This window comes from Meriones unguiculatus, chromosome X (assembly GCF_030254825.1).
Source record: "Meriones unguiculatus strain TT.TT164.6M chromosome X, Bangor_MerUng_6.1, whole genome shotgun sequence".
Classification (NCBI taxonomy): Eukaryota; Metazoa; Chordata; class Mammalia; order Rodentia; family Muridae; genus Meriones; species Meriones unguiculatus.
In genome coordinates, this window is record NC_083369.1 from 1,613,651 (window position 1) to 1,640,289 (window position 26,639).

Below are 26,639 nucleotides of genomic sequence, written 5' to 3' on the forward strand. Positions count from 1 at the left end.
AAGATGAAAACATATTGCCAATTGCAATATTTACAAGGGTTTTAGATTTTGGCATAGTTTTTATAGAACATTGTCAGTGGGAAAAAATCTAAGGAGCTTAATTAAATCTTGAAAATTGATATGACAATGAATGAGGTTTTTATTGTATTGTATTTCATAAATATCTCTAATGAGTGTTGTATCTGTGCTGGCTCACGTTATATAAATTTGAGCAAGTTGGAGTAATCAGGCAAAAGAGAGCCTCAACTGGTAAAAAATAAAGAAGACAGAGAAGAGAGACCACTTAGAGCACTGCACACAGAGAGAATTGAATGCAGTTCAGTGGAATGCAGTTGAGTTCAGTTGAGTTTGTCCTGTACCCTTCAGTTCATGCAGTCAGTGCAGTTCAGTTCAAGTAGTTCGGAGGAAGATTTCCAGTCAGAAGCCTAGTAAAGCCAGAATAAATCAGTTATTTTGGAGAGGAGTTTGAGTCAGAATAGCTGAATTGAAACAGCCAGCCAGAGTTCAAAAGGAGCTAGAAAGTTTGAGCTTATTCAACAGTAAGTCTTAGGGAAAGGAAACATTCTATTTCTAGGTTAGTAGATGGAGGATGAAAGCTGAAGTCTTCAAGGTTTGGGCTTACAGAAAAGTAGATTGTAAGGAGACTAGGTGCTTCCAGGGCTAAACCTAGGGAATGTCAGATAGAAATGCTCTGAGCTTTCAGCCCAAACTAAATATTTGTAAAGCTCTTGTATGGCTCTCATCTCATCCCCTCATCTGAGGAAATAAAAAAATATATATAATTATATATTAATATAAAAATAAAAAATTAATTAATTAATTGCCCAAATTAAGAAATTGCACCACAGACTTGTTCATAGGACCATCTGTTGGACTTTTCTTTTTCCTTCAGACCTAGTCATTTACTCCTTGTTACTCTTTTTCCAAATTCAGGGACTTCGTTTTTTTCTCTAATTATTGTTACATGTTTATATATGTAGAATAGAATAAGTATATACTCTGAAATATAGCTTCCTCAGCCTTCTGTATATTATTACTTGTAATTATATTTTCACGGTTGACCATTTGCACTGGAAATCCAATTTTTTTTTTCCTGGGAAAGATTGTCCCGCTCTAAGAATTTATTTTTCTTTAGTTCTTTGTGTAGGATTGATTTAAGAGAAAATCCTAATCACTGTTGGAAGTGCCACATCTGGGAAGGTTGTCCTATATTATATAAGAAGGCATAGTGAGCCAATTATGAGAAAAAGTCTGTAAATAGCACTCCTCTATGACTGTTGCATCATTTTCTGCCTCCAGGTTTCTTCCTTGAGTTCCTGCACATATTTTATTATGGCAATAGAAACCTCAGTAAGACAGTGACATTTCAACTACTTTAAAATAAACTAATAAATGTAACTTGATAATTTTAATACAAAATGAAAGCAGTTGAGAATGAATTACACGAGATGATCAAAACAGAAAAAGAGTTGATTACAGAAGAGAATGAATGGGTAGTATATTTAGAGTTTATAATCCCTGAGATTATTTTTAAGTTTTAAAGACATAGAAAAATTCTAAAGTCATTGGTAATTCCAGGTTGATGTATAAGCCATGCAGAATAGTGTAATGATGGTTATGGTTCAGCATGTCTTCATTGTTTTCTCTAAAAGTTTCTTTAGTTATCTCTAATAGTCATCGAAATGAACAAAGTATATTGTTTTTTTTAAGTTTTATAAGATTTTAAATGAGAAACTTTGTTTGAATACTGGGTGTCATCATCTATACAGAAAGTTTTCCATATTGCTATATTATCACACTTCCTTTGAGCAATGATAACTATATAAATTTTATTCCAGTTTAATCACAATGTGCACATTCATTTAAATTGCAAAAAGTAAGTGCTTACAAACATCAGTGATGGTTATATTTTAGAACATGATAAACATCAGATTTTAGTTAAAGACATTAAGCTGTTGATTAAAAGGTCTCAATCTAGGAGACAACTCATTTGCATTACCAGGAGGTTAGACTGGATATCATTTATGTCCCAAGGAGTCTGAAAATTCAAGGGCAATGTAAATGCACATTCACATTTTGGGGTTTTGATAGTTTTAAAATTATAACCCTAAGTGAAGGATCAGCATAATCCCTTCATTTTTATAGCCAAGGAAAACAAGACATAGTGAGTTTACAAGCTCTATCCAAGGTTGCTGAGCTATGTAATTTCAATTCATAGATGACAGTTCTATATTAAATATGGTAATGGATTAAAATATGTGAATTTATTAGCTTTATGGTGAAAGATTTCATGAATTGTAATTAGAAAAATTAAGAAGTACAATAAAAATTATTTAATATTCAATATTGAGAAAGTATGATTCAGGCAGTTGTTTACAGAACCTCCATTTAGCTGGCTTGTCTGCTTTGTAACTCAGAAGATATGCTTTCCCTTTTCTTGTTTCTATTTCTTTCTTTCAGATATTGGTATTTCACTAATTTTTAGATTTATTTTTTGAAAATCTCACACATGCCTATAATACATTTTGATTGAATACATACTCACTCTTTCCCTCAAATTACTTCTATGCACCCCAATATATTTTTCAATTCCATGTACAAACTTCTTTTCTTCTTTTAATAACCCATGGAGTCCTCTTAATGCTGCCAGTGTGCACATGAGTATCTGAAGGATTTCATACCCTGTTTGTCTTCACTGTGCCTGTTTTGTGAAAATAAATTGATAAAAATGGCAGCCAGCTCAAAAGGCATGGTTTCTTTCTTTCACTTCTCCAACTCCCTTCTGAAAGTTGCTGTGATTTTCAAACTGCCTGTACTGTATTCTGTATAAAGTCTAATAAAATTATCCTGAGATTAAAAGAATTCATTTTAAAGTAGGTTTTATTAGTTTTTTCTCTAGAATTTATAATTTTATTTTAGAAAGGGGGATTAACTAAATCTTTTTTAAAGCCATTAAAAAAGCTTAGTTTTGTTTAGAGAATACTCTGTAAATGTGGAAATAGAGGCAGACATTATTTTGTAGAACAGAAAGTTTCTATTAAGATGTAGCTATGGGATTTCTACATATTTCTGTAGACAGTCCAGGCTTCTTTTGACATTGTTTTTAATTGTAATTTTTTTAATATTAGTTACAGTTTGTCAACTTTGTATCCATGCTGTATCCCCCTCCCTCTTTCCCTCCCAGTCCCACCCTCCCTCCCTCATCTCCTCCCTGCCCCTTTCCAAGTCCACTAATAGGGGAGAACCTCCTCCCCTTTCATCTGATACTGGTTTATCAGGTATCTTCAGGACTGGCTGAAATGTTCTCCTCTGTGGCCTAGCAGGACTGATCCTCTCTCAGGGGATAGGGGGAGGTCAAAGAGCCTGCCATTGAGTTCATTTCAGAAACAGTCCCTGTTCCCCTTATTAGGGTACCAACTTGGATACCGAGCTACCAAGGGTTACATCTGAGCAGAGCTTCTAGGTTGCATCCACACATGGTCCTTTTATGGAGAAACTCTCTCATAAAAGACCCCTGTACCCAGATATATTTGGTCCTTGTGGAACTCCTGTCCTCTCCGGGTCATATTAACTCCTTCCCCCTTTTATGATTCCCTGCACTCTGCTGAAGGTTTGGTTATGAGTTTTAATATCTGCTTTGATACACTGCTAGGTAGAGTCTTTCAGAGGCCCTCTGTGGTAGGCTCCTGTCCTGTTATTTGTTTGCTCCTACATCCAATGTCTATCCCATTTGTCTTTGTAAGTGAGGACTGATCATCTCACCCTGGGTCCTCTTTCTTGTTTATCTTCTTTAGGTGTATAGATTTCAGTATGTTTATCCTATCTTATAGGTCTATATAAATGAGTATATACCACGTGTGTCTTTCTGCTTTTGGGATACTTTACTCAGGATGATCATTTCTAGGTCCCACTTCGTATATAATAAACAGCAGTACAATCTCAGGTTACTAGAATAAATGAATGCATTTGTAACATTCAAGTGGCAACACATTCCTTTGATGATTATGGCATTTGTATGTTCATTTTTACCCTATTTGTCAGCCAAGTTCTTCATATCAATCTATAGTCTTTTATGTAGTGAACTTGACAGATGCAGGAAATAGTTGCCAAGATTTGATTTTTTTTTTTTTTCCAGCAGAGGCATCTGGGTATCAGATTATCTCCTTGGCTGGCTCTTGTCTTGCTGTGTGTTGGTTTTAGTGGGGTCTGTTGTAGCATCACCTGTTGATATGCTCACTTTTCCTCCCATATGTCCATTTCCCATGATTCATGGATGAATGTGGGAATGAAAGCTACAATACTATCTTTATTTTTATTTTTAATTTTTTAATATTTATTTTTTATTACTTACAGTTTATTCAATTTGTATCCCAGCTGTAGCCTCCTTCCTCGTTCCCTCCCAATCTTACCCCCCTCATCTCCTTTCATACCCCTCTCCAAGTCCACTGATAGGGGAAGTCCTCCACCCCTTTACTCTGACCCTAGCCTATCAGGTCTCACCAGGACTGGCGGCATTGTCTTCCTCTCTGGCCAGGTAAAGATGCTACCACTTCTGGGGGAGGTGATCAAAGAGCCAACCACTGAATTCATGTCAGAGACAGTCCCTCTTCCAGTTACTAGGGAACCCAGTTGGAAACTGAGATGCCATGGGATACATCTGATCAGGGGTTCTAGGTTATATCCATGAATGGTCCTTTGTTGATCTGAGACTGTTGATCAGTCTCAGAAAAGACCCCTGTGCTCAGATATTTTGGTTCTGATGCTCTTCGTGTGAAGCTACTGTCCCCTACAGGTCTTTCTATCTTCCACTTCTTTCATGAGATTCCCTTCACTCTGCCCAATGTTTGGCTATGAGTATCAGCATCTGCTTTGATACAATGCTTGGTAGAGTCTTTCAGAGACCCTTTGTGGTAGCCTCCCATCCTGTTTCCTGTTTCCTCCCTCTTCCAAAGTCTGTCCCATTTACCTATTTGGGTGTGGATTAATTATCTTACCCAAGGTCTTCATTTTGCCCAGCATCCTTATCTGTACAGAGTTTGGTATGTTTGTCCTATATTATATGTCTAATATTCACTTATGAGTATATACCATGTGTGTCTTTATGCTTCTGAGATATCTCACTCAAGATGATCTTTTCTAGTTCCCACCATTTGCCTGAAAATTTCATGATTTCCTTGTTTTTAATAGCACAGTAGTATTCCATTGTGTGAAAGTACTACAATTTCTGTATCCATTTTTAGTTGAGGGACATATGGGTAGCTCACAGATTCTGGCTATTACAAATAAAGCTGCTATAAACATGGTTTAGCAAATGTCCTGCTTGTATATTTGAGCATATTTTGTATATATGCCTAGGAGTGGTATAGCTGGGTCTTTAGGAAGCACTATTTCTTTTTTTTCCCCATGTTTAATTTTATTTTTTTATATTAATTACAGTTTATTCACTTTGCATCCCTGCTATAGCCCCCTCCTTCATTTCCTCCCAATCCACCTTCCCTCCCTCTCTCCCTGCCCCTCTCTAAGTCCACTGATAGGGGAGGTTCTGTTCCCTTTCCATTTAAACCTAGTTTATCAAATCTTATCAGGACTGGTTGCAATTTCCTCCTCTGTGGCTTAGCAAGGCTCTTCCTCCCTCAGGGACAGGGGCGGGGACGTCAAATAACCCACCATTAAATTCATGTCTGAGACAGTCCCTGTTCCCCTTATTAGGGAACCACTTGAATGCTAAGCTGCTATGGGCTACATATGAGCAGGGGTTCTAGCTTTTATCCATGCATGGTCTGTGGTTTGAGAATCAGTCTCAAAAAACACCCCTGTGCCCAGCAATATTTGGTCCTTTTGGTGCTCCTGTCCTCTCCAGGTCTTACTAACTTGACCTTCTTCCAAGTGATTCCTTGCACTCTGCCCAAGGTTTGGTTATGAGTCTCAGCATCTTCTTTGATACACTGCTAGGTAGAGTTTTTCAGACACCCTCTATGGTAGGCTCCTGTCCTTTTTTTTTTTTTTTTCTTCCCTCCTACTTCCAATGTCCATCCCATTTGTTTTTCTAAATGAAGGTTGATCATCTTACCCTGGGACCTCCTTCTTTTTTATCTTCTTTAGGTGTACAGAGGAGAGATGGCTCAGAGGTCAAGAACATTGGCTGTTCATCTAAAGGTCTTGAGTTCAATTCTCAGAAACCACATGGTGGCTCATAATCATCTACAGTAAGATCTGGTGCCCTCTTCTGGTGCACAGTCTGGTGGCACACAGCTATCGATACTAGAAGCTGGTGCCCTCTTCTGGCATGCAGGAATATGTGGAGATAGAATACTCATACTTAAAATAAATAAATAAATCTTAAAAAAAAAGTCTGCCTTGTTGCAAGGGTTGGAAAGATGGCTCACCAGTTAAGAGGACTGACTGCTCCTCTAGAGGACCCGGGTTCAAGTCCCAACACCCACATGGTGGTTCACAGCTGTCTGTAAGTCTAACACTCTCACATAGACATACATGGAGGCAAACACCAATGCACATGAAAATAAATAAATTTTAAAAAAGGAAGCACTATTTCTTATTGTCAGAGAAACTGCCAGATTGATTTCCAAAGTGGTTGTACAAGTTTACATTCCCATAAGCAGTGGAGGAGAGTTCCCCATTCTCCACAACCTCTCCAGCATGTGTTGTCACTTGAGTTTTTGATCTTAGCCATTCTGATGGGTGTAAGGTGAAATCTCAGGGTCACTTTGATTTGCATTTCCCTGATGACAACCAATGCTGAACATTTATGTGTTTCTACACCATTCGATATTCCTCTATTGAGAATTCTCTGTTTCACTTTGTATATCATTGTTTATATATATTTATATATATTGGGTTACTTGACTTCTTGCTGTTTAACTTGGTTTTGTTTTTTTCTTTTGTTTTTTTTTTTTGTTTGTTTTTTGTTTTACATTTTGGATATTTGTCCCTGTCAGATATAGGGTTGGTGAAAATACTTTCCCAGTCTGTAACCTGTCTTTTTGTCTTGAATACAGTGTCTTTTGCTTTACAGAAGCTTTTCAGTTTCATGAGGTCCCATTTATTGATTGTTGCTCTTAGAGCCTGTGCTGTTGGTGTTCTGTTCAGGAAGTTGTCTCCTGTGCCAATGAGTTCAATACTCTTCCCCACTTTTTTATGTAACAGATTTAGTGTGTCTGGTTTTATGTTGAGGTCGTTGATCAATTTGGACTTTGCTTTTGTGCAAGGTGATAAATATGTATCTATTTGCATTATTCTATATGTAGACATCCAGTTAGATTAACACCATTTGTTGAAGATGCTGTCCTTTCTCCATTGCATTTTACTGGCTTCTTTGTCAAAACTCCATAGGTGTGTGGATTTATTTCTGGGTCTTCCATTAGATTCCCTTCAACCACCATTCTGTTTCTATGTCAGTACCATTTAGTTTTTATTACTATTGCTCTGTAGTACAGCTTGAGATCAGGAATGGAGATACCTCCAGATGATCTGTTATTGTACCGGATTGTTTTAGAAATTGTGGGGTTTTGTTTTTTTCCATATGAAATTCAGAATTTCTTTCAAGTTCTGTAAAGTATTGTGTTGGTATTTTGATGGGAATTGCATTGAACCTGTAGATTGCTTTTGGCAGTGTGGCCATGTTAATCCTCCTGATCCATGAACAAGGGAGGTGTTTCCATCTTCTGATATATTTTCAATTTCTTTCTTTAGAGACTTGAAGTATATTTTTAAACAGGTCTTTTTAAAGTAGGTTTTAAAAATAATGAAAGACAGTATATGAAATTATCTGTTTTGTCATTGTTTTTGAAGTGTTTTGCTAGGGAAAAAGAATAACTGTTAATGGCTAGCTTCATGTATACACTTTAGAAGAATATTTTAATGTAATCTGAAACTTTCCTAAAGTAACATAAGTAAAAATTGTGTATCAAGTAAAAATCATGAAGATAATAATACTGAGACAGCATTACCTTGATTTAACAAGGGATAAAACTAACTCAACACACACTTGTCACTTCTATTGTCATTATTGGAAATTTCAACATTCAATAAAAATGTTCAACCATGTTCACAGCAACTCTATTCATAATAGCCTGAAACTGGAAAAAACCCTAAACTGAAGAATGAATACAGAAATTGTAGTACATCTCCCTAATGATACTCAGCAATTAAAAACAAGGAAATCATGAACTTTGCAGGCAAACAGTGGAAACTAGAAAAGATCATCCTTAGTGAGTTACCCCAGATGTAGAAAGACACACACAACATATACTCAGTTATAAGTGGATATTAGACATATTACATAAGATAAACATAATCAAATCTGTACACTTAAAGAAACTAAGCAAGAAGGAGGACACTAGGTAAGATGACAAATCCTCATTCAGAAAGGCAAATAGAATAGACATCCGAAGAGGGAGAAAACAGGGAACAGGACAGCAGAGGGCCTCTGAAAGATTCTACCCAGCAGGGTATAAAAGCAGAAGCTGAGATGCATACCTAAACTTGGGCAGAGTGATAGGAATCTTATGAAAGAAGGGGGAGATAATAAGACCTGGACGGGACAGGAGCTCTACAAAGAGAGCAACAGAATTAAAAAACTATATGGGCACAGAGGTCTTTTCTGAGACTGATACTCCAACCTATGTCCATGCATGGAGATAACCTAGAACCCTTGCACAGATGTAACCCATGGCAGCTCAATCTCCAAGTGGGTTCCCTAGTAATTGGAATAAGGACTGTTTTTGACCTGAAGTAAGTGGCTGGCTCATTGATCATCTCCTCCTGAGGGTGGAGCAGCCTTACCAGGCCATAGAGGAAGACAATGCAGACAGTCCTGATGAAACCTGATAAACTAGGGACAGATGGAAGGGAAAGAGGACCTCCCGTATCAATGGACTTGGGGAGGGGCATGGGAGGAGATAAGGGAGGGAGGGAGGGTGGAATTGGGAAGGGATGAGGGAGGGGGCTACAGCTGGGATATAATGTGAATAAACTGTAATTAGTAAAAAAATAAAGAAATAAAATTGCTATGATCACAATGACAGATTGTCTATAGTTATTCATTATGTAATAAATTTTTTTATATACTCACTGGATGTTGCATGTTAATGTGAGCTCTTCTAAGAACTATAAGTTTTTTTTTCTTTTCAATTTAATACCATTAAGAATATACCAAATACATTGATGTGACATTCCTTGTTCATTAAAATTCAAGTATTTTATTTCAGAAACTGGTATGTGGCTAATACTGCTAAATATTCTAAGTCACCACCAATTACCTTTTGCCCATCTGCTTATACAAACTTAAAAAAAACCCTCCCAAAACAAATGGCAAATGACCTTGTTTTATAATCAAAGAAAAATGAGAAGAGTTAGATCAAAGAAGCCATGAGAGAAAAATTTCAAAAAAATGAATAGCTTCTTTGCTCATAAATAATAGAAGCATAAATGTCAAATGAACTTTATTATAGGATGTAGGTAGCCTAACAAAAACTTAGAAGCAGACCAACTCTTATTGTGCGGAGAAGTCCACCAATTCTCTTGTCAGTGATGGTGGTTATTCAATTTACCGACACTGCAGACCTTAAGGCATTGGTTCTTGGTGGCTATTCATGCCATGCTCTCAGAGTTGTCATTTTCTTTTTTTTTCAATTACACTGTATTCACTTTGTAGCCCCCCATAAGCCCCTCCCTCCTCCCATCCCGATCCCACCCTCTCTCTCCCTTCTTCACGCATGCTCCTCCCCAAGTCCACTGATAGGGGAGGTTCTCCTCTCCTTTCTGATCTTAGTCTATCAGTTCACATCAGGAGTGGCTGCATTGTCATCATCTGTGGCCTGGTAAGGCTGCTCCCCCCTCAGGGGGAGGTGATCAAAGAGCAGGCCAATCAGATTATGTCAGAGGCAGTCCCTCTTCCCAATACTATGTAACCCACTTGGGCACTGAACTGCCATGTGCTACTTCTGTGCAGGGGTTCTAGGTTATCTCCATGAGTAGTCCTTGGTTGGAGTATGAGTCTCTGGGAAGTTCCCTGTGTTCAAGTTTTCTGGTTCTTTTGCTCTCCTTGTGGGGTTCCTGTCCTCTCCAGCTCTTACTATTTCCCACATCTTACATAAGATTCCATGCACTCTGCCCAACAGTTGGCCATAAGTCTCAGCGTCTGCTTTGATTTTCTTTTTTTTTTTTATGTTTTGCATGTTTTGCTTTTTTTTTGATTGTTTTTTGTTTTTTGTTTGTTTTTTTTCTTTTATTCTATAATTTTATTTTTCTCATTAGTTACATTTTGTTAACTCTGTATCCCAGCTGTATCCCTCATTCCCTCCCCAATCCCACCCTCCCTCCCTCAAATCCTCCCTGCCCCTTTCCAAGTCCACTGATAGGGGAGGACCTCCTCCCCTTTCATATGACTCCCTTTTGTCAGGTATTTTCAGGACTGGCTGCAAAGTCCTCCTCTGTGGCCTAACAGTACTGCTCCTCCCTTGGGAGGTAGGGAGGTCAAAAAGCCAGTCTTTGAGTTCCTGTTAGAAATAGTCCTTGTTCCCCTTACTATGGGAAACCAATTGATTACTGAGCTATCACGGGTCACATCTGAGCAGAGGTTCTAGGTTTTATCCTCTCACGGACTTTGGTTGAGTGTCCATCTCAGAAAAGACCCTGTGCCCAGATATGTTTGGTCCTTGTGGAGCTCCTATCCTTTCCACATCAAACTCCCCTTCTTTCATATGATTCCCTGCACTCTGCCAAAGGTTTGGTTATGAGTCTTAGTAACTACTTTGGAGCACTGCTAGATAGAGTCTTTCAGATGCTTTGTGCGTTAGACTCCTGTCATACGTTCAATGCATATCCCATTTGTCTTTCTAAATGAGGATAGATCATCATACCCCGTGTCCACTTTCTTGATTATCTTCTTTAGGTGTATAGATTTTATTATGTTTATCCTATCTTTTAGGTCTATATAAGTGAGTATATTCCATGTTTGTCTTTCTCCTTCTGGGATTCTTCACTCAGAATGATCTTTTCTAGATCCCACCATTTGCCTGCAAATTTCATGATTTCCTCCTTTTTGATTGCTGAGTAGTATTCCATTGTGTAAAAATACCACAGTTTCTGTATCCATTCCTCCATTGATAGACATCTGGGTTGTTTCAAGGTTCTGGCTATTACAAATAAAGCTGCTACAAATATGGTTGAGCAAATGTCCTTATTGTGTACTTGAGCAAATTTTGGGTATATGTCCAAGTGGATCAAAGACCTCAACATAAAACCAGATACGCTAAATGTGTTAGAATAAAAAGTGGGGAACAGCCTAGAACTCATTGGCACAGGAGACAACTTCCTGAACAGAACTCCAACAGCACAGGCTTTAAGAGCAACAATCAATAAATGGGACCTCATGAAACTGAAAAGCTTCTGTAAAGCAAAGGACACCGTCATCAAAACAAAGCGACTGCCTACATATTGGGAAAGAAGCTTCACCAACCCTTTATCTGACAGAGGGCTAATATCCAGTATATATAAAGAACTAAAGAAGCTGAAAAGCAGAAAACCAAGTAATCCAATTAAAAAATGGGGAACGGAGCTAAACAGAGAATTCTCTGTAGAGGAATACCGAATGGCAGAGAAACACTTAAAGAAATGCTCAACGTCATTAGCCATTAGGGAAATGCAAATCAAAACGACCCTAAGATTTCACCTTACACCCATCAGAATGGCCAAGATGAAAAACACAAATGTCAACACATGTTGGAGAGGTTGTGGAGAAAGGGGAGCCCTCCTCCATTGCTGGTGGGAATGTAAACTGGTACAACCACTTTGGAAGTCAATCTGGCGCTTTCTCAGACAAATAGGAATAGTGCTTTGATTTTCAAACAGAAAAAAACAGGGGATTGCTTTACCAACAGAGGCCTGCTTTTGAGCAATCAACCTCCATCTATCCCATATTAAATTTAAGGTACTGAAGATAAAACTCATCTTCCAGGCTGTCACACAAATGGAATGCAGTAAATATCTTCAGGATTCTAACTTTAAACACACAAGTCTTATTTTGATCCATCACCTCTGTAAAATTTTTAAAGATAATCTTCTCTATAAATGCTCCTTTTATTCACTAAACATGGCTATTAAAAATTAGAAACCATTTTTTTATTGGTCTACGTTGTTACTGTATTTTTTTTTACTAAGGTTAATTGGATATAATAGAAGACTCAGTATAAGATTTATTTTACATATTTTCATACCATAATCTACATTTAAATACATTTTAATGAAAAGGAACTGTCACCTCACATACTTTATTAATTGGTAAAATTTTTACATCTATCTAAGTACCTTGATGTTAAAAAAAATCTATGACTGTCTCATGTCCTTTACTCTCTTTTTCAACAGAAGAACAGATTAAACTATTGGGGATCTATGCATTTCAATATATTTTTCTAACATCATCACTATGTAACAGACGCTAATATAAGCTAGTAGTCACAAATAGTATCATTGATTGCAATGTGTTTCTTTTAGAACAAAAATTGGTTCTGATGTTATTGTTGCCTTAAGATATTGTATATGAAGTAACATTTCACAATTTCAATTGTTTTATAAAACTGTTCTTCTATTTCATTTGCAAACCAATGACAATATAAACATTTTGTTGCATAATTAACTTGTCTGAATCACCATGCTTATTCACTTTATCCTAGTAACAAATATCACTTATAGACATATCACCACTTAAAAATACTGGTGGACAGATACTTTGAAGTATCTCACAATTGATGAACAGATTTAAATTACATGTTCCTCCATGGTCTGGCATTACTGTAGAATACCAATAGAGTTTTCAGAAACAGGTGCTCCTTGATTTATGAATCGACCCACATCACTATGAGCACCTATTGGATACAAATATTCTTTCACAAATATATTTAGTAAAATTACACCTAACCTACCAAAATTGTATACTAGCAATATACTAGACAATAGAAAATGGGTATATTTGTCATGAAATATAATGACTTATTACTGTTCTCTGTGTACTCATACCACATTATCTCTACCCAGAAAGTGGTCAAAATTCAAAATTGGATTTATATTTTCTCTGAATGCATGATGTTTTCATTCTACTGTACTTTGAAAATTCTTAAATCTAGTCATTTTCAATAAGAAGACATTTGCATATGGCCCATTGTAGTAATAATCAGCTTAACTAATTAACATTTAGGTGGCTCAAAGAACTAAAGAAGTTAAAAGGCAATAATTTAAGTAACCCAATTAAAAATGGGGTATAGAGCTAAACAGAGAATTCTCTGTAGAAGAATATAGAATGGCAGAGAAACACATAAGGAGATATTCAACATTCCTAGCCATCAGAGAGATGCAAATCAAAATGACCCTTAGATTTCACCTTACACCCATCAGAATGACTAAGATCAAACCTCAAGAGATAACCCATGCTGGAGAAGCTGTGGAGAAAGGGGAACCCTCCTCCATTGCTGGTGGGAATGTCAACTGGTACAATCACTATGGAAATCAATCTGGAGTTTTCTCAGACAATTAGGAATAGTGCTACCTCAAGATCCAGCTATACCACTCCTAGACATATATCCAAAAGATGTTCAAGTACACAACAAGGACATTTGCTCAACCATGTCTGTAGCAGCTTAATTAGTAATAGCCAGGACCTGGAAACAACCCGGATGTCCATCAATGGAGGAATGGATACAGAAATTGTGATACTTTTACACAATGAAATATTACTCAGCAATTAAAAACAAGGAAATCATGCATTTTGCAGGCAAATGGTGGGATCTAGAAAAAAAATCATCCTGAGTGAGGTATCCCATAATCAGAAAGACCCACGTGGTATATCCTCATTTATATAGACCTATAAGATAGGATAAACATACTAAAATATGTACACCTAAAGAAGATAAACAGGAAAGAGTTCCAGGGGTAAGATCATCAATCCTCATCTAGAAAGACAAAGGGGATGGACATTGGAAACAGTCTTGTCTCACAGGAATTAAAGGGGAGAAATACCTATTGAGCCTACAATATATGGGTAAAAGTTACAAAATTTTTCATTAGAAAATTGCTGGAATGTTCTGGAAATGTGTTATTATCTCCTCATAAATAAATATGTTTTATTTTAACTGCATCATAATATAGAATGGCATCTATATTGATATCTCCTTGATATCTTAGATGAATGAGTATAATACGTCCTCTAGTTCATCTCTATCCCTGAAGTACAAGTATAACAAAAATGGATTGTGAAATTGTTTGTGTGTTTTTACTCTGCTTTTGAGTTATCAACTTAAGTACCTAATATATTTTATTTGAGAGAGGTTCATTTTAAACCAAGGAGATGGAGAACTTAGAGGAGATGAAAAACTGCACAGGTAAGCATCAGCAATTGGATATAAGAGATAGAGAGAGATATCAGGCTCTAGAGATATAATTACAGAAATCCATATATCTTTCCAAGAAAACAGAAGAACAGAACAGTTCCTGACAAAAAAACATCTAAGAAAGCAAGGGTACCATGAAAAGAAGGAACCTAAGAATAATAAGAGGAGAAAAAAAGACCACAGATACCAACCCAGATATCTATTTGCAGCAATATTTTCAATCAACATAGATGGAGAAAAAATTATTTCATGACATAACTAAATTTAAAAAATAGGTACACACTGACCCAACCCTACTGGAAGGAAAACTTCAGCCCAATGAGATGAACTACACACACGAAAATATAGGATAAAGATACCTTCTCCACAAAAAAAGGAAATGAGCACACAAACACACAATTACCTCCAATTCAACAATAAAAGGAACTAACAATGATTGATTATTAATATCTATCAACATTAATGGACTCAACTATCCAATAAAAAGACATAGACTAACAGAAGGGTTGTAGAAACAGGATCCAACATTCTGCTGCATGTAAGAAACATCTCTGCATCAAAGATACACACTACTTCAGAATAAAGATCTGGAAAAAAGTATTCCCAGCAAACAGATGCAAGAAGCAAGCTGGACTAGCCATCTTAATATCTGATAAAATAGACTTTCAACCAAAATTAATCAAAAGATATGGGGAGGGACACTTCATTGTCATTAAAGGAAAACTCCACCAGGAATACATCACTGTCTTAAACATCTATGCCCCATACACAAGAGCTTCTGCATTTGAAAAAAAAAACTTTATTAAAGCTTAAATCACAAATTGACCCCAATACCTTAATGGTGGGAGACCTCAACACCCTACTCTGACAAATGAAGATCATATATCATCCACCATGACCAAGTAGGCTTCATCCCAGGCATGCAAGGGTGGTTCAACATACGGAAATCCATCAATGTAATCCACTACATAAACAAACTGAAGGAGAAAAACCACATGATCATCTCCTTAGATGCCGAAAAAGCATTTGACAAAGTCCAACACCCATTCATGTTTAAAGTCTTAGAGAGATCAGGGATACAAGGCACATGCCTAAACATAGTAAAGGCAATATACAACAAGCCTATAGCCAACATCAAACACATTGGAGAGAGATTTAAATCAATCCCACTGAAATCAGGGACAAGACAAGGCTGCCCACTTTCTCCATATCTCTTCAACATAGTACTTGAAGTCCTAGACAGAGCAATAAGACATCTAAAGGAGAGCAAGGGGATACAAATCAGAAAGGAAGAGGTCAAAGTGTCACTATTTGCAGATGATATGATAGTATACATGAGCGACCCCAAAAATTCAACCAGAGAACTCCTTCAGCTGATAAACACCTTCAGCAAAGTGGCAGGATACAAAATCAACTCAAAAAATCAGAAGCCCTCCTATATACTAAAGACAAAAAGGCTGAGAAAGAAATTAAGGAAACAACACCCTTCACAATAGCCACTAATAACATAAAGTACCTTGGTGTGACTCTAACCAAGCAAGTGAAAAACCTGTTTGAGAAAAACTTCAAGAAAGAAATCAAGGAAGATATCAGAAGATGGAAAGATCTCCCGTGCTCATGGATTGGTAGGATTAACATTGTGAAAATGGCCATCCTGCCAAAAGCAATCTACAGATTCAATGCAATTACCATTAAAATACCAACTCAATTCTTTACAGACTTTGAAAAAAAGATTCTCAGTATTATATGGAGAAACAAAAAACCCAGAATCTCCAAAACGATCCTGTGCAACAACAGATCATCTGGAGGTATCTCCATCCCTGATCTCAAGCTGAAACAGTAATAAAAACTGCATGGTATTGGCATAGAAACAGAAAGGAGGATCAATGGAACCGCATAGAAGACCAGAAATAAACCCACACACCTATGAATACTCGATATTTGACAAAGAAGCCAAATCCATTCAATGGAAAAAAGACAGCATCTTCAACAAATGGTGCTGGACCAACTGGATGTCTACATGCAGAAAAATGAAAATAGATCCATATTTATCACCCTGCACAAAACTAAAGTCAAAGTGGATCAAGGACCTCAACATAAAACCAGATACTCTAAATCAATTGGAAAAAAAAGTGGGGAACAGCCTAGAACTCACTGGCACAGGAGACAACTTCCTGAACAGAACACCAACAGCACAGGCTCTAAGAGCAACAATCAACAAATGGGACCTCATGAAACTGAAAAGCTTCTGTAAAGCAAAGGACTCCATCATCAAAACAAAACGACTGCTTACAGATTGGGAAAGAATCTTCACTAACCCTTTATCTGACAGAGGACTAATATCCAGTATATACAAAGAACTAAAGAAGCTGAAAAGCAGCAAACCAAGTAATCCAATTAAAAAATGGGGAACAGAGCTAAACAGAGAATTCTCGACAGAGGAATAGCAAATGGCAGAGAAACACTTAAAGAAATGCCATTAGCCATCAGGGAAATGCAAATCAAAACGACCCTGAGATATCACCTTACACCCATCAGAATGGCCAAGATGAAAAACTCAAGAGACAACACATGCTGGAGAGGTTGTGGAGAAAGGGGAACCCTCCTCGATTGCTGGTGGGAATGTAAACTTGTACAACCACTCTGGAAAGCTATCTGGTGCTTTCTAAGACAATTAGGAATAGTGCTTCCTCAAGACCCAGATATACCACTGCTAGGTATATACCCAAAGTTTGCTCAAGTACACAAAAGGGATACTTGCTCAACCATGTTTATTGCAGCTTTATTTGTAATAGCCAGAACCTGCAAACAACCCAGATGTCCATCAACGGAGGAATGGGTACAGAAATTGTGGTATTTCTACACAATGGAATACTACTCAGCAATCAAAAAGGAGGAAATCATGAAATTTGCAGGCAAATGGTGGTATCTAGAAAAGATCATTCTGAGTGAAATATCCCAGAAGGAGAAAGACAAACATGGGATATACTCACTTATATAGACCTATAAGATAGGATAAACATAATGAAATCTATACACCTAAAAATGAAAATCAAGAGAGCAGACATGGGGCAAGATGATCAATCCTCGTTTAGAAAGACAGATGGGATGTGCATTGAACGTATGACAGGAGTCTACTGAGCGCATCTGAAAGATTCTAAGTAGCAGTGTTTTCAAAGCAAAGACTCATGACCAAACCTTTGGCAGAGTACAGGGAATCATAAGAAAGAAGGGGAGTTAGTCTGATGGGGAAAGGATAGGAGCTCCACAAGGACCAAATATATCTGGGCACAGGGTCTTTTCTGAGACTGACATTCAACCAAGGACCATGTATGGATATAACCTAGAACCTCCACTCAGATGTACTCTGTGGTAGCTCAGTAACCAATTGGTTTCCCAAAGTGAGGGGAACAAGGACTATTTATAACAGGAACTCAATGACTGGCTCTTTGGCCTCTCCCCCCCCCAAGGGAGGAGCAGTCCTGTTAGGCCACAGAGGAGGGCTTTGCAGCCAGTCCTGAAGATACCTGATAAAACAGGATCAGATGAATGGGGAGGAGGTCCCCCCCATCATTGGACTTGGAAAGGGGCACGGTGGAGATGAGGGAGGGAGGAAGGGAGGGACTGGGAGGGAATGAGGTAGCAGGACATGGCTGGGATACAGAGTTAATAAAATGTAACTGATAAGAAAAAAATAAAAAAAATTAAAAGAAAACAAATGAAGATCATAAAGACAGAAGCTAAAAAGAGAAATCATAACACTCACAGAGTTCTTAAATCAAATGGACTTAATAGATATCTACAGAACTGTTCACTCAATCACAAGAGTCTATCTTTTTCTCTGCACCTATTGGATCCTCTCCAAAATTGACCATATAGCCAAGCAAAAAGCAAGATGTAACAGATATAAAAAGATTGAAATAATCCCATGTATTATATCAGACAACTAAGATCTAAAAGTAGACTTCAAAAATAACAGAAGTAACAAAAAGCCTACACACTCATGGAAACTGATCAACTCTTTACTCATTGATAGCTGAGTCTGGAAGAAGTAAAAAAGAAATTAAAGACTTCCTTGATATCTAATCCACACAAAGACCCAACAAAGAAAGGGAATCTCAGACCAATCTCTAAAATGTGAGCAAGAAGGCTTCACCACAGGTATGCAGGATTGGTTCAGTATATGGAAATCCATCAATGTTATCCATCATATATATAAACTGGAACAAAAAACATGGTCATTGTGTTAGATGCTGAAAAAGCATTTGACAAAATCCAAAACCCATTTATGTATAAAGTAGACATCAGGGATACAAGGAAACATAGTAAAGGCAATATACAGCAATAAATATACTAATGGCAATTTATAGCAAACCTATAGGCAACATCAAACTAAATAGAGAGAAATTTAAATCAATCCCATTGAAATCAGAGAGACAGCAAGGCTACCTTTTCTATCTGTATCTCTTCAAAATAATATTGGAAGTACTGGCTAGAGCAATAAGACAAATAAAGGAGATAAAGGGAATACAAAATTGGAAAGGAAGAAGTAAAAATATCACTATTTACAGATGGTATGAGAGTGTACATGAGTGACAACAAAAATCCAACTAGAGAACTATTACGGCTTATAAACACCTTCAGCAAACTAGCTGTATACAAAATTAACTCAAAAAACCAGTAACCCTTATGTATAAAAAAATATAAATCTGCTGAGAAAGAAATTATGGAAGCAACACCCTTCACCAAAGTCACAAACAACATAAAGTACCTTTGTGTAATGCAATGCAGGTTCCCCTTTCTCTAGATCCTCTCCAGCATGTGTTGTCACTTGAGTTTGTTTTTTTTTTTCTTCAATGCAGTTTATTCAGGAACCTTGAACAATCATCTGACCCTGGGGAAAGCCAGCCCACAGCTAAAATAGCCTCTGGGTGGCCAACCCCAGCGTGCCATGTGGGCAATGCAGATAGGTCCACATACATGGAAGCAAGCCAGATCCTCAGCCTTAGCCAAATGTGGAGTTGTTCGTGACAGAGAGCACTCACCATCGGGAAGGTGGAAGGCAGAAACCAGCTCCATCTTTAAGGCACAGCATTCCGCAGCTCTCTACAGTTCCCCCTTTTTGTTTTAGACGCATCAGGCAAGAGTAGAGGTCTGATCTCTGATATTAGAAATAAATTGGGACTTTGTACCGATGTTCATTTAGGTGTCATCCACCCAAAGAGCATCAGACCCGTCTGATACCTTTTTCTCAGAGGCGGGACCTGGGGCATCAACCTGCATGCAATCAGACTTGCTCTTCTCTGGGTCGAAAGCGGCTGACCCTGAGTGCAGTGCTTAGCCTCGCATCCTGAGCGTAACATTCTCATTCAGGAGATCAAACAGGATAGATGCCAGAAGTGAAAAGAGAAAAGGAACAGGTCAGGAGCCTACCACAGATAGCCTCTGAAGGACTCCACCCAGCAGGGAATCAAAACAGATATGGGGATACACAGCCAAACTTTGAGTAGAGTGCAGGGAGTCTTATAGAAATATGGGGGCAGGAAGGAAGAAGGACCAGGAAGGAACAGTAACTCCACAAGGATATCAACCACCCCCCACAAAAGCAGGGCACACAGGAGACTGTAGAGACTGATGATGTACCAACAAAAAACCACATATGGAGACTCCTACTCATATGTAGGCCATAGGCAGCTCAGTCTCCATGTGGGTGTCATAGTAAGGGAAGAAGGTACTGTCTCTAACACTAACTCCATTGCCTGCTCTTTGATCATTTCCCCCTGGAGGTATGGACTTACCAGGCCACAGAGGAAGAGGATCCAGGCAGTCCTGATGAGGCTTTATAAGCTAGGGTCAGATAGGAGAGGAGGACTACCCCTTTTCAATGGACAAGGGGATGGATATAGTGGCAAAGAGAAAGGGAGGGTGGAATGAGGAGGAGGTGAGGGAGGGAGCTACAATCGGGATACAAAATTAATAAACTGTAAAAAAATCAATAAAATAAAAAAATTAAAAATAAAGGGGAAAAAAAAGGTAACTCGGCCCAGTTGGAACTTCAGAGACTGATGCATCAACCAAAGACCATGCATAGAGAGGACCTAGACTCTTTGCTCAGATGTAGCCCATAGGTGGTTCAGTCTCTATGTTGGTTCCCTAGTGAGGGGAGAAGAGACAGTTTGACCTGAACTCAGTTGTCTGTTCCTTGATTACTTTTCCCTGGTGGGGTAACCTAGCCAGCCCACAGAGGAAGAGGATCCATGCAGTCCTGATGGGACCTGATAGGTTAGGATCAGACAGTAGGGGAAGAGGACTTCCCCTATCAGTGGACTAAGGAAGCATAGAGGAGGAAGAGCAAGGGAGGGTCTTAGCAGAAGGAGATGAGGGAGGGTATTACAACCTGGATACAAACTGAGAAAATTTTTAAATAATTATTTTTTTTAAAAGACAGAGGTATATTTTAGTGATATATTACTAAAGGATCTTTTTAAGTTTTCATACAGTTTGCTTATTTATTTATTTGTTTACTTGACCAGTTAATCTTTAGAATTAGATGTGCAAATAATGAAATATTCAAAGGATAATTACTTTTGTCATAGTCAATTCCAGAGTTTTAGCCAATCAAGACAAGTTTTACAGATCTCTAAAAAGTATTCTAGTCACTCTAATCAGTCTCTCATTTCTTACACCAATTAATTAGGTTATAATAGAAGATCAATCAAAATGTATGTAAAGGAAAGATTAATTATTTCTTTTCTGTGAATTAATTAGTACTATATTAGAGTGCTGAGGAAAACCATTTAGTGAAAGAAAAATGAATGCCAACAGATGTGATAACTTAAGATGTATAGCGGACATATATTTTTAAGGACAAAATGTATTTAGTTTAAATGTAGAACATATATATGCATATATTGCCTTGACACTTCATATATTTTTCTCTATTAGTAGATGCACAAGGTATGAGTAAAGGAAAAAAATAGTAAATAAATTTTTGTCAGAGATATTTTTTAAACTACGATATATCGTTCTTCATTTTTCATACGTAGGGTTTCATTTAGCTCAGGTTGTTTTGACACTCATGAAATCTAAGACAACCCTAACATCTGATTCTATTACTGGCACTGTTTTTCTCCTTAACCTTTGGAAAAATACCATGAACATAAGTGGTCTAGTAAACTACAGAGCAGTTTTAGTCTCTTTAGGAATATTTCAATATATTAGTTCCAAGGGAACATTAATATTAATCATAACCAGCCAATTTATGATATGCCAGTACAGTGATTTAAACTTAATGGTAAAATTACATTCATTATGAGGCTGAAAATCCATCTATACTGCTTCATATGCAAGTAGTTTTAATAAATCTCTTATGTTTAATGTAGCATAAACTAATATTTCCACCAATCTCAAGATCAGTGCAAAATAAAATACCAGGACATAGTTTTTTAAAAGTAAGGTAGAAAATATTTTAAATGTTATATTCAAAACATTTCAACCAGTGAAGCACAGATACGGACAAAAGGTCATATATATGTATTTCTTAGTGTCAATTTTCTTAAAATCTCTAGACAAATATATAAAATTCACTGTCACTTATTCATACTATATGTTTTCCCAGGGCCAAATGTTGTCTGTTTCTATGAATGCATTTTCAGAACATTCCTTCAAAATCCATTTGCTATTTGATAAAGTATGTACTTCCACCCAAAGCCATTTAAAATGCCATTTTTGGACGGATGTTCTGTTTGATTTTATTTTGTTTACCTAATCTCAAAGAACATGAAAATGGTACACATAATGTGATATTGGTAGAATGCAGTTTGTTGCCCAAAACACACAGAAATGTAAGACCTCTGTACTAGGTAACCCTTATATGAAATAACTTTTAAATACCTGATTGTATGACACACGATGTTTCACTAAACTTGTTTTCTGAATAAAAAGAATGATTTCTAGATTTTTAATTTGTTAATATTTATTATTTTGGCTCTGTTTTCCTTGTGGAGCTCCTGCCTCCTCCAGGACTTTCTATCTCCCTCTTCTTCCATAAGGTTTCCTGAACTCTTCCCAAAGTTTAGCTATGTGTCTCAGTATCCCCTTCAATACCCTGGTTTATTTCTAGCACCCATGTCAGAAACTCACAAGCACCTGATGTTTTAATTCCAGGGTATACGATCTCTCTTCTGTCCTCTGTGGCAATTTGCACACATGTTGCCTGTATATATCTATATCTATCTCTCTCTCTCTCTCTCTCTCTCTCTCTCTCTCTCTATATATATATATATATATATATATACATATTTACACATAAGAATGTAAAGTAAAAAATTATCTTTAAAAAGATAAAGTATAAATAAATAAAATGTGATTAGTATTTATTTTAAAGCACATACATTAAAGATTCTACATCCATATTATTTGTAATACTTAAGTGATTTTTAAAAACTTACAGTTCATATCAGTTTACTTAATGTGTTCATATCAGTTATTTTTATTTGTTTATAATTGTTTGTATCAATATTAACTGCATAAAACTTGAATCTGGAGCAAAATTTAAATTTATGTACATCTATGTAATTATGCATATATCTATACATAAATTATGGGAATTTGATAAATTTATTAAATATACATTATTATAGATTTCTATTACATTTATAGTGTATATATTTCTTAATATAAATTATTGAATTTTGTGTTTTCCAAACTTACAATGCTTTTTATATGTTAAAAAATAGTCTTACTGTTAAAATTTTTATCTTTAATGTCAACATGATTCTTTAAAAAATCAGTATCTCAAGGGTTTTCAAAAGCACCTACCTTTAGAGTCTTTTATGTGTAGAATCAAATGCAAAATCTCTTTGTTTACAATTTGTTTTATAGTATATTGGTTAACAAAATAGCAATATATTTTATAATATTCTTTACTCTCCCAGAGCTCCTTCAAGAACTTGCTTAGCTACTTACTTACCCACTCAATACCATTTTATATATCTTTCTTTCCTTTAAATAAAAAAAAAAACTCAAAGCAAAAAAAAAATCAACATACAGAAACAAAACAAAATCACACACACACACACACACACAGGCAAAAAACCAAACAAACAAAGAATAAAAGACATGGAGTTAGTTTTGTGCTGCCTAACTATTTCTAGTCATAGAGCCTACCCTGGAGCATGGTTGATATATGGAGTCTGTTTTACAGGGTATAACAAATTTTTCCTATCCCAGTAGGTATCAATTTTAAACAGCTTCTTGAATAACAGTAAGACTTTTAAACAATGATATGAAAAAAGAATGTGATGATAGTGCATCATTGAGGTCCTCAGACTAATTTTTCCTCAACTGGAGCCAGAATTCTTTTTTAAATTATTATTATTTTTTTAAATAGGAGCAAGAATTCTTAATTTTCCTGAATTACATGGAAATTATTTTAGCTTTATTATAATACAAAGGAATAATAAATGATATAGTAAAATAATGTAATTGCTTATCACTGTGTAAAGAAAGACTGTATATAAAGGTATGCAAAATTGAAAATTCCTCCATGTGCCTAAAAAATGACTGTTATAACTTTCATAGTAAATTTTATTTAGAGTATTGGCAATCCTATATTTAAAATATTATCATATGCTCTATATATGTCATTCATTAAATAGATTTACCTCTAAAAAATATGCTATTGGTCACAGCAGCAAAATTATTTGACCAATATAACTAGAGTTATAAAAATGTGATTTGAAAACACAATTAATCTATTTCTAATAAGGAACTAGGAAAGAATCACTTACTAGATTCAGGATCAGAGTTGCCATCTCCTTCAGTGCGGTTGTTTGGTGCAGCATGATCAAAGTACTCTTCCTGAGGATAGCCAAGAGGTAGGGCATGGGATAGGCTGGGAAGGCTGCCTGAATCATGGTCTCCCAATCCACCATCACTGATGCTTTCCTGAGAGCCTTCTGGAAGGTGAAATGTAACACGCCGCTGAGACTGAAAGGAAAAAAGATTGTAAAGTTTCAGTAATATTATGAACAATTTCTTAGTGGATCCAATTTACAAAACATTATTTCAGGTGTCTGGTAAACCCACATAAAATTATCTTGCTGTGTGAACAATTTCAGGAATTTATGAAAAGGCATATCTATTATGTTAAACCAGTTTCACCTGGCACCTGAGTTGCCTCTATTATATTTCTAAACAGATAGGGGAAGTCCTCCTCCCTTTCCATCTGACCCTAGCCTATCTGGTTTCATAAGGACTGGCTACATTGTCTTCCTCTGTAGCCTTGTAAGGCTGCTCCCCCACAATTGGGAGGTGATCAAAGAGACAGCTACTGATTTCATATCAGAGACAAGTCCCTCTTCCCATTACTAGGGAACCACTCGGAGACTGAGCTGCCATGGGCTACATCTGTGCAGGGGGTTCTAGGTTATCACCATGCATGGTCCTTGGTTAGAGTATCAGTCTCAGAAAAGACCCCTGGAACCGATTTCCTGGTTCTGTTGCTCTCCTTTTGGAGATCCTGTCATCTTTAGATCTTTCTATCTCCCCCCTTTTTTCATAAGATTCCCTGCACTCTGCCTAAAGTTTGGCAATGAGTCTCAGCATCTGCTTTGATATACTGCTGGGTAGAGTTTTTCAGAGGCCCTCTGTGGTAGGCTCATGTCCTGTTTCCTATTTTCTCCCTCTTTAGATGTCCCCTTTGCCTTTGGGCATGAGGAGTGATCATCTTACACAGGGTCCTCCTCCTTAGCTTCTGTAGGTATATAGATTTTAGTATGTTTAGCCTATATTGTATGTCTAATATCCACTTATAAGTGAGTATATACCATGTGTGTCTTTCTGCTTCTGGGATACCTTACTCAGGATGATCTTTTCTAGTTCCCACCATTTGCCTGCAAATGTCATGATTTCCTTGTTTTTAATAGCACCACAGTATTCCATTGTGTAAATATACCACAATTTCTGTATCCATTCCTCAGTTAACAGAATGGAGGAAGATAAAGACAAACAGATTATGGCCATCTGTAAAGAAATATGAGAAGATGCAGCCAAACAGTTTGTGGCCTTTAGAGAGGAAATAAATCACTGAAAGAAATAAAAGAAACAGAGCAATGTTCAAATAAACAGCTGAAGGAACTAAAGGAAAAACAGTAAAATAACAGTGAGACAGGTGAAAGCAATCAAAAAAAAAATCTCAAGATACGAAGATAGAATTGAAAACATTAAAGAAAACACAAATGGAAGAAATCATGGAGAGGAAGCACTTAGGGAAGAAAACAAAAACTACAGAGGTAAGCATAACCAATAGACTAAAAGAGATGGAAAAAGGAATCTCAGGAGTGGAAGATACAATGGAAGAAATCGATGTATCTGTCAAAGAAAATGTTGGGAGGAGATGAGGGAGGGTTTGGGAGGGATGAGAGAGCAGATACAGCTGGGATACAGAGTTAATAAAATGTAACTAATAATAAAAAATAAAATAAATTAAAAAAAGAAAATGTTAAATCCAAAAAAATTCTCGATACAGACCATCCAAGAAATCCAAGACAACATGAAAAGGCAAAACCAAAGAATTATAGGAATAAAGGAAAAAGATGATTTCCTCCTCCAAGGGCCAGAAAATATTTTCAACAAAATCATGGAAAAAAAAAAAACAATTTAAAGGAGAGGCCTATAAGAATAAAAGAGGCCTACAGAACATCTAATAAATTAGACCAGAAAAAAAAAATCTTCCTGCCACATAATAATCAAAACAGTAAGTATACAGAACAAAGAAAGAATACTAAATGCTGCAAGGGAAAAAGACCAAGTACATATAATGGTAAACCCATCAGAATAACACCTGACTTCTCAACAGAGACTATGAAAGCCAAAAGAGCCTGAACAGATATTATGCAGACCCTAAGAGAACACAGATGTCAGCCCAGGCTACTATATCCAACAAAACTCTCAGTCATCATAGATGGAGAAAACAAGATTTTCAATGACAAAAACAAATTTCAACAATACCTACACACAAACAAATGTTACAGAAGATGGCAGAAGGAAAAATTCAACCCAGGAAAACTAATTACATTCAGGAAAACACAGGAAACAAATAACTTCACGTCAGCAAAACTAAAAGTTGCCGAGCACACAAACAGACTACCAAAACCAAGAGCAAAATCAAAGGATCTATCAGTCACTGGTCATTAATTTCTCTCAACATCAATGGACTCAATTCTCCAATAAAAA

General features: G+C 36.7%; 1 protein-coding gene across 6 annotated transcripts in view; it reads right to left on the reverse strand.

Annotated features, from left to right (window-relative positions):
- The window catches only part of Pcdh11x (protocadherin 11 X-linked), a 630,344-nt gene that overhangs the window by 188,927 nt on the left and 414,778 nt on the right, over positions 1-26,639 (reverse strand). For 5 of the 6 annotated variants that reach the window (XM_060375759.1, XM_060375757.1, XM_060375760.1 and 2 more), the window contains one exon: positions 24,194-24,392. In XM_060375759.1, the coding sequence (XP_060231742.1) occupies positions 24,194-24,392 (199 nt within the window). Of the gene's footprint in view, positions 1-322; positions 426-24,193; positions 24,393-26,639 lie in introns of those variants that run through there. The other variant, XM_060375762.1, reaches the window with a different exon arrangement.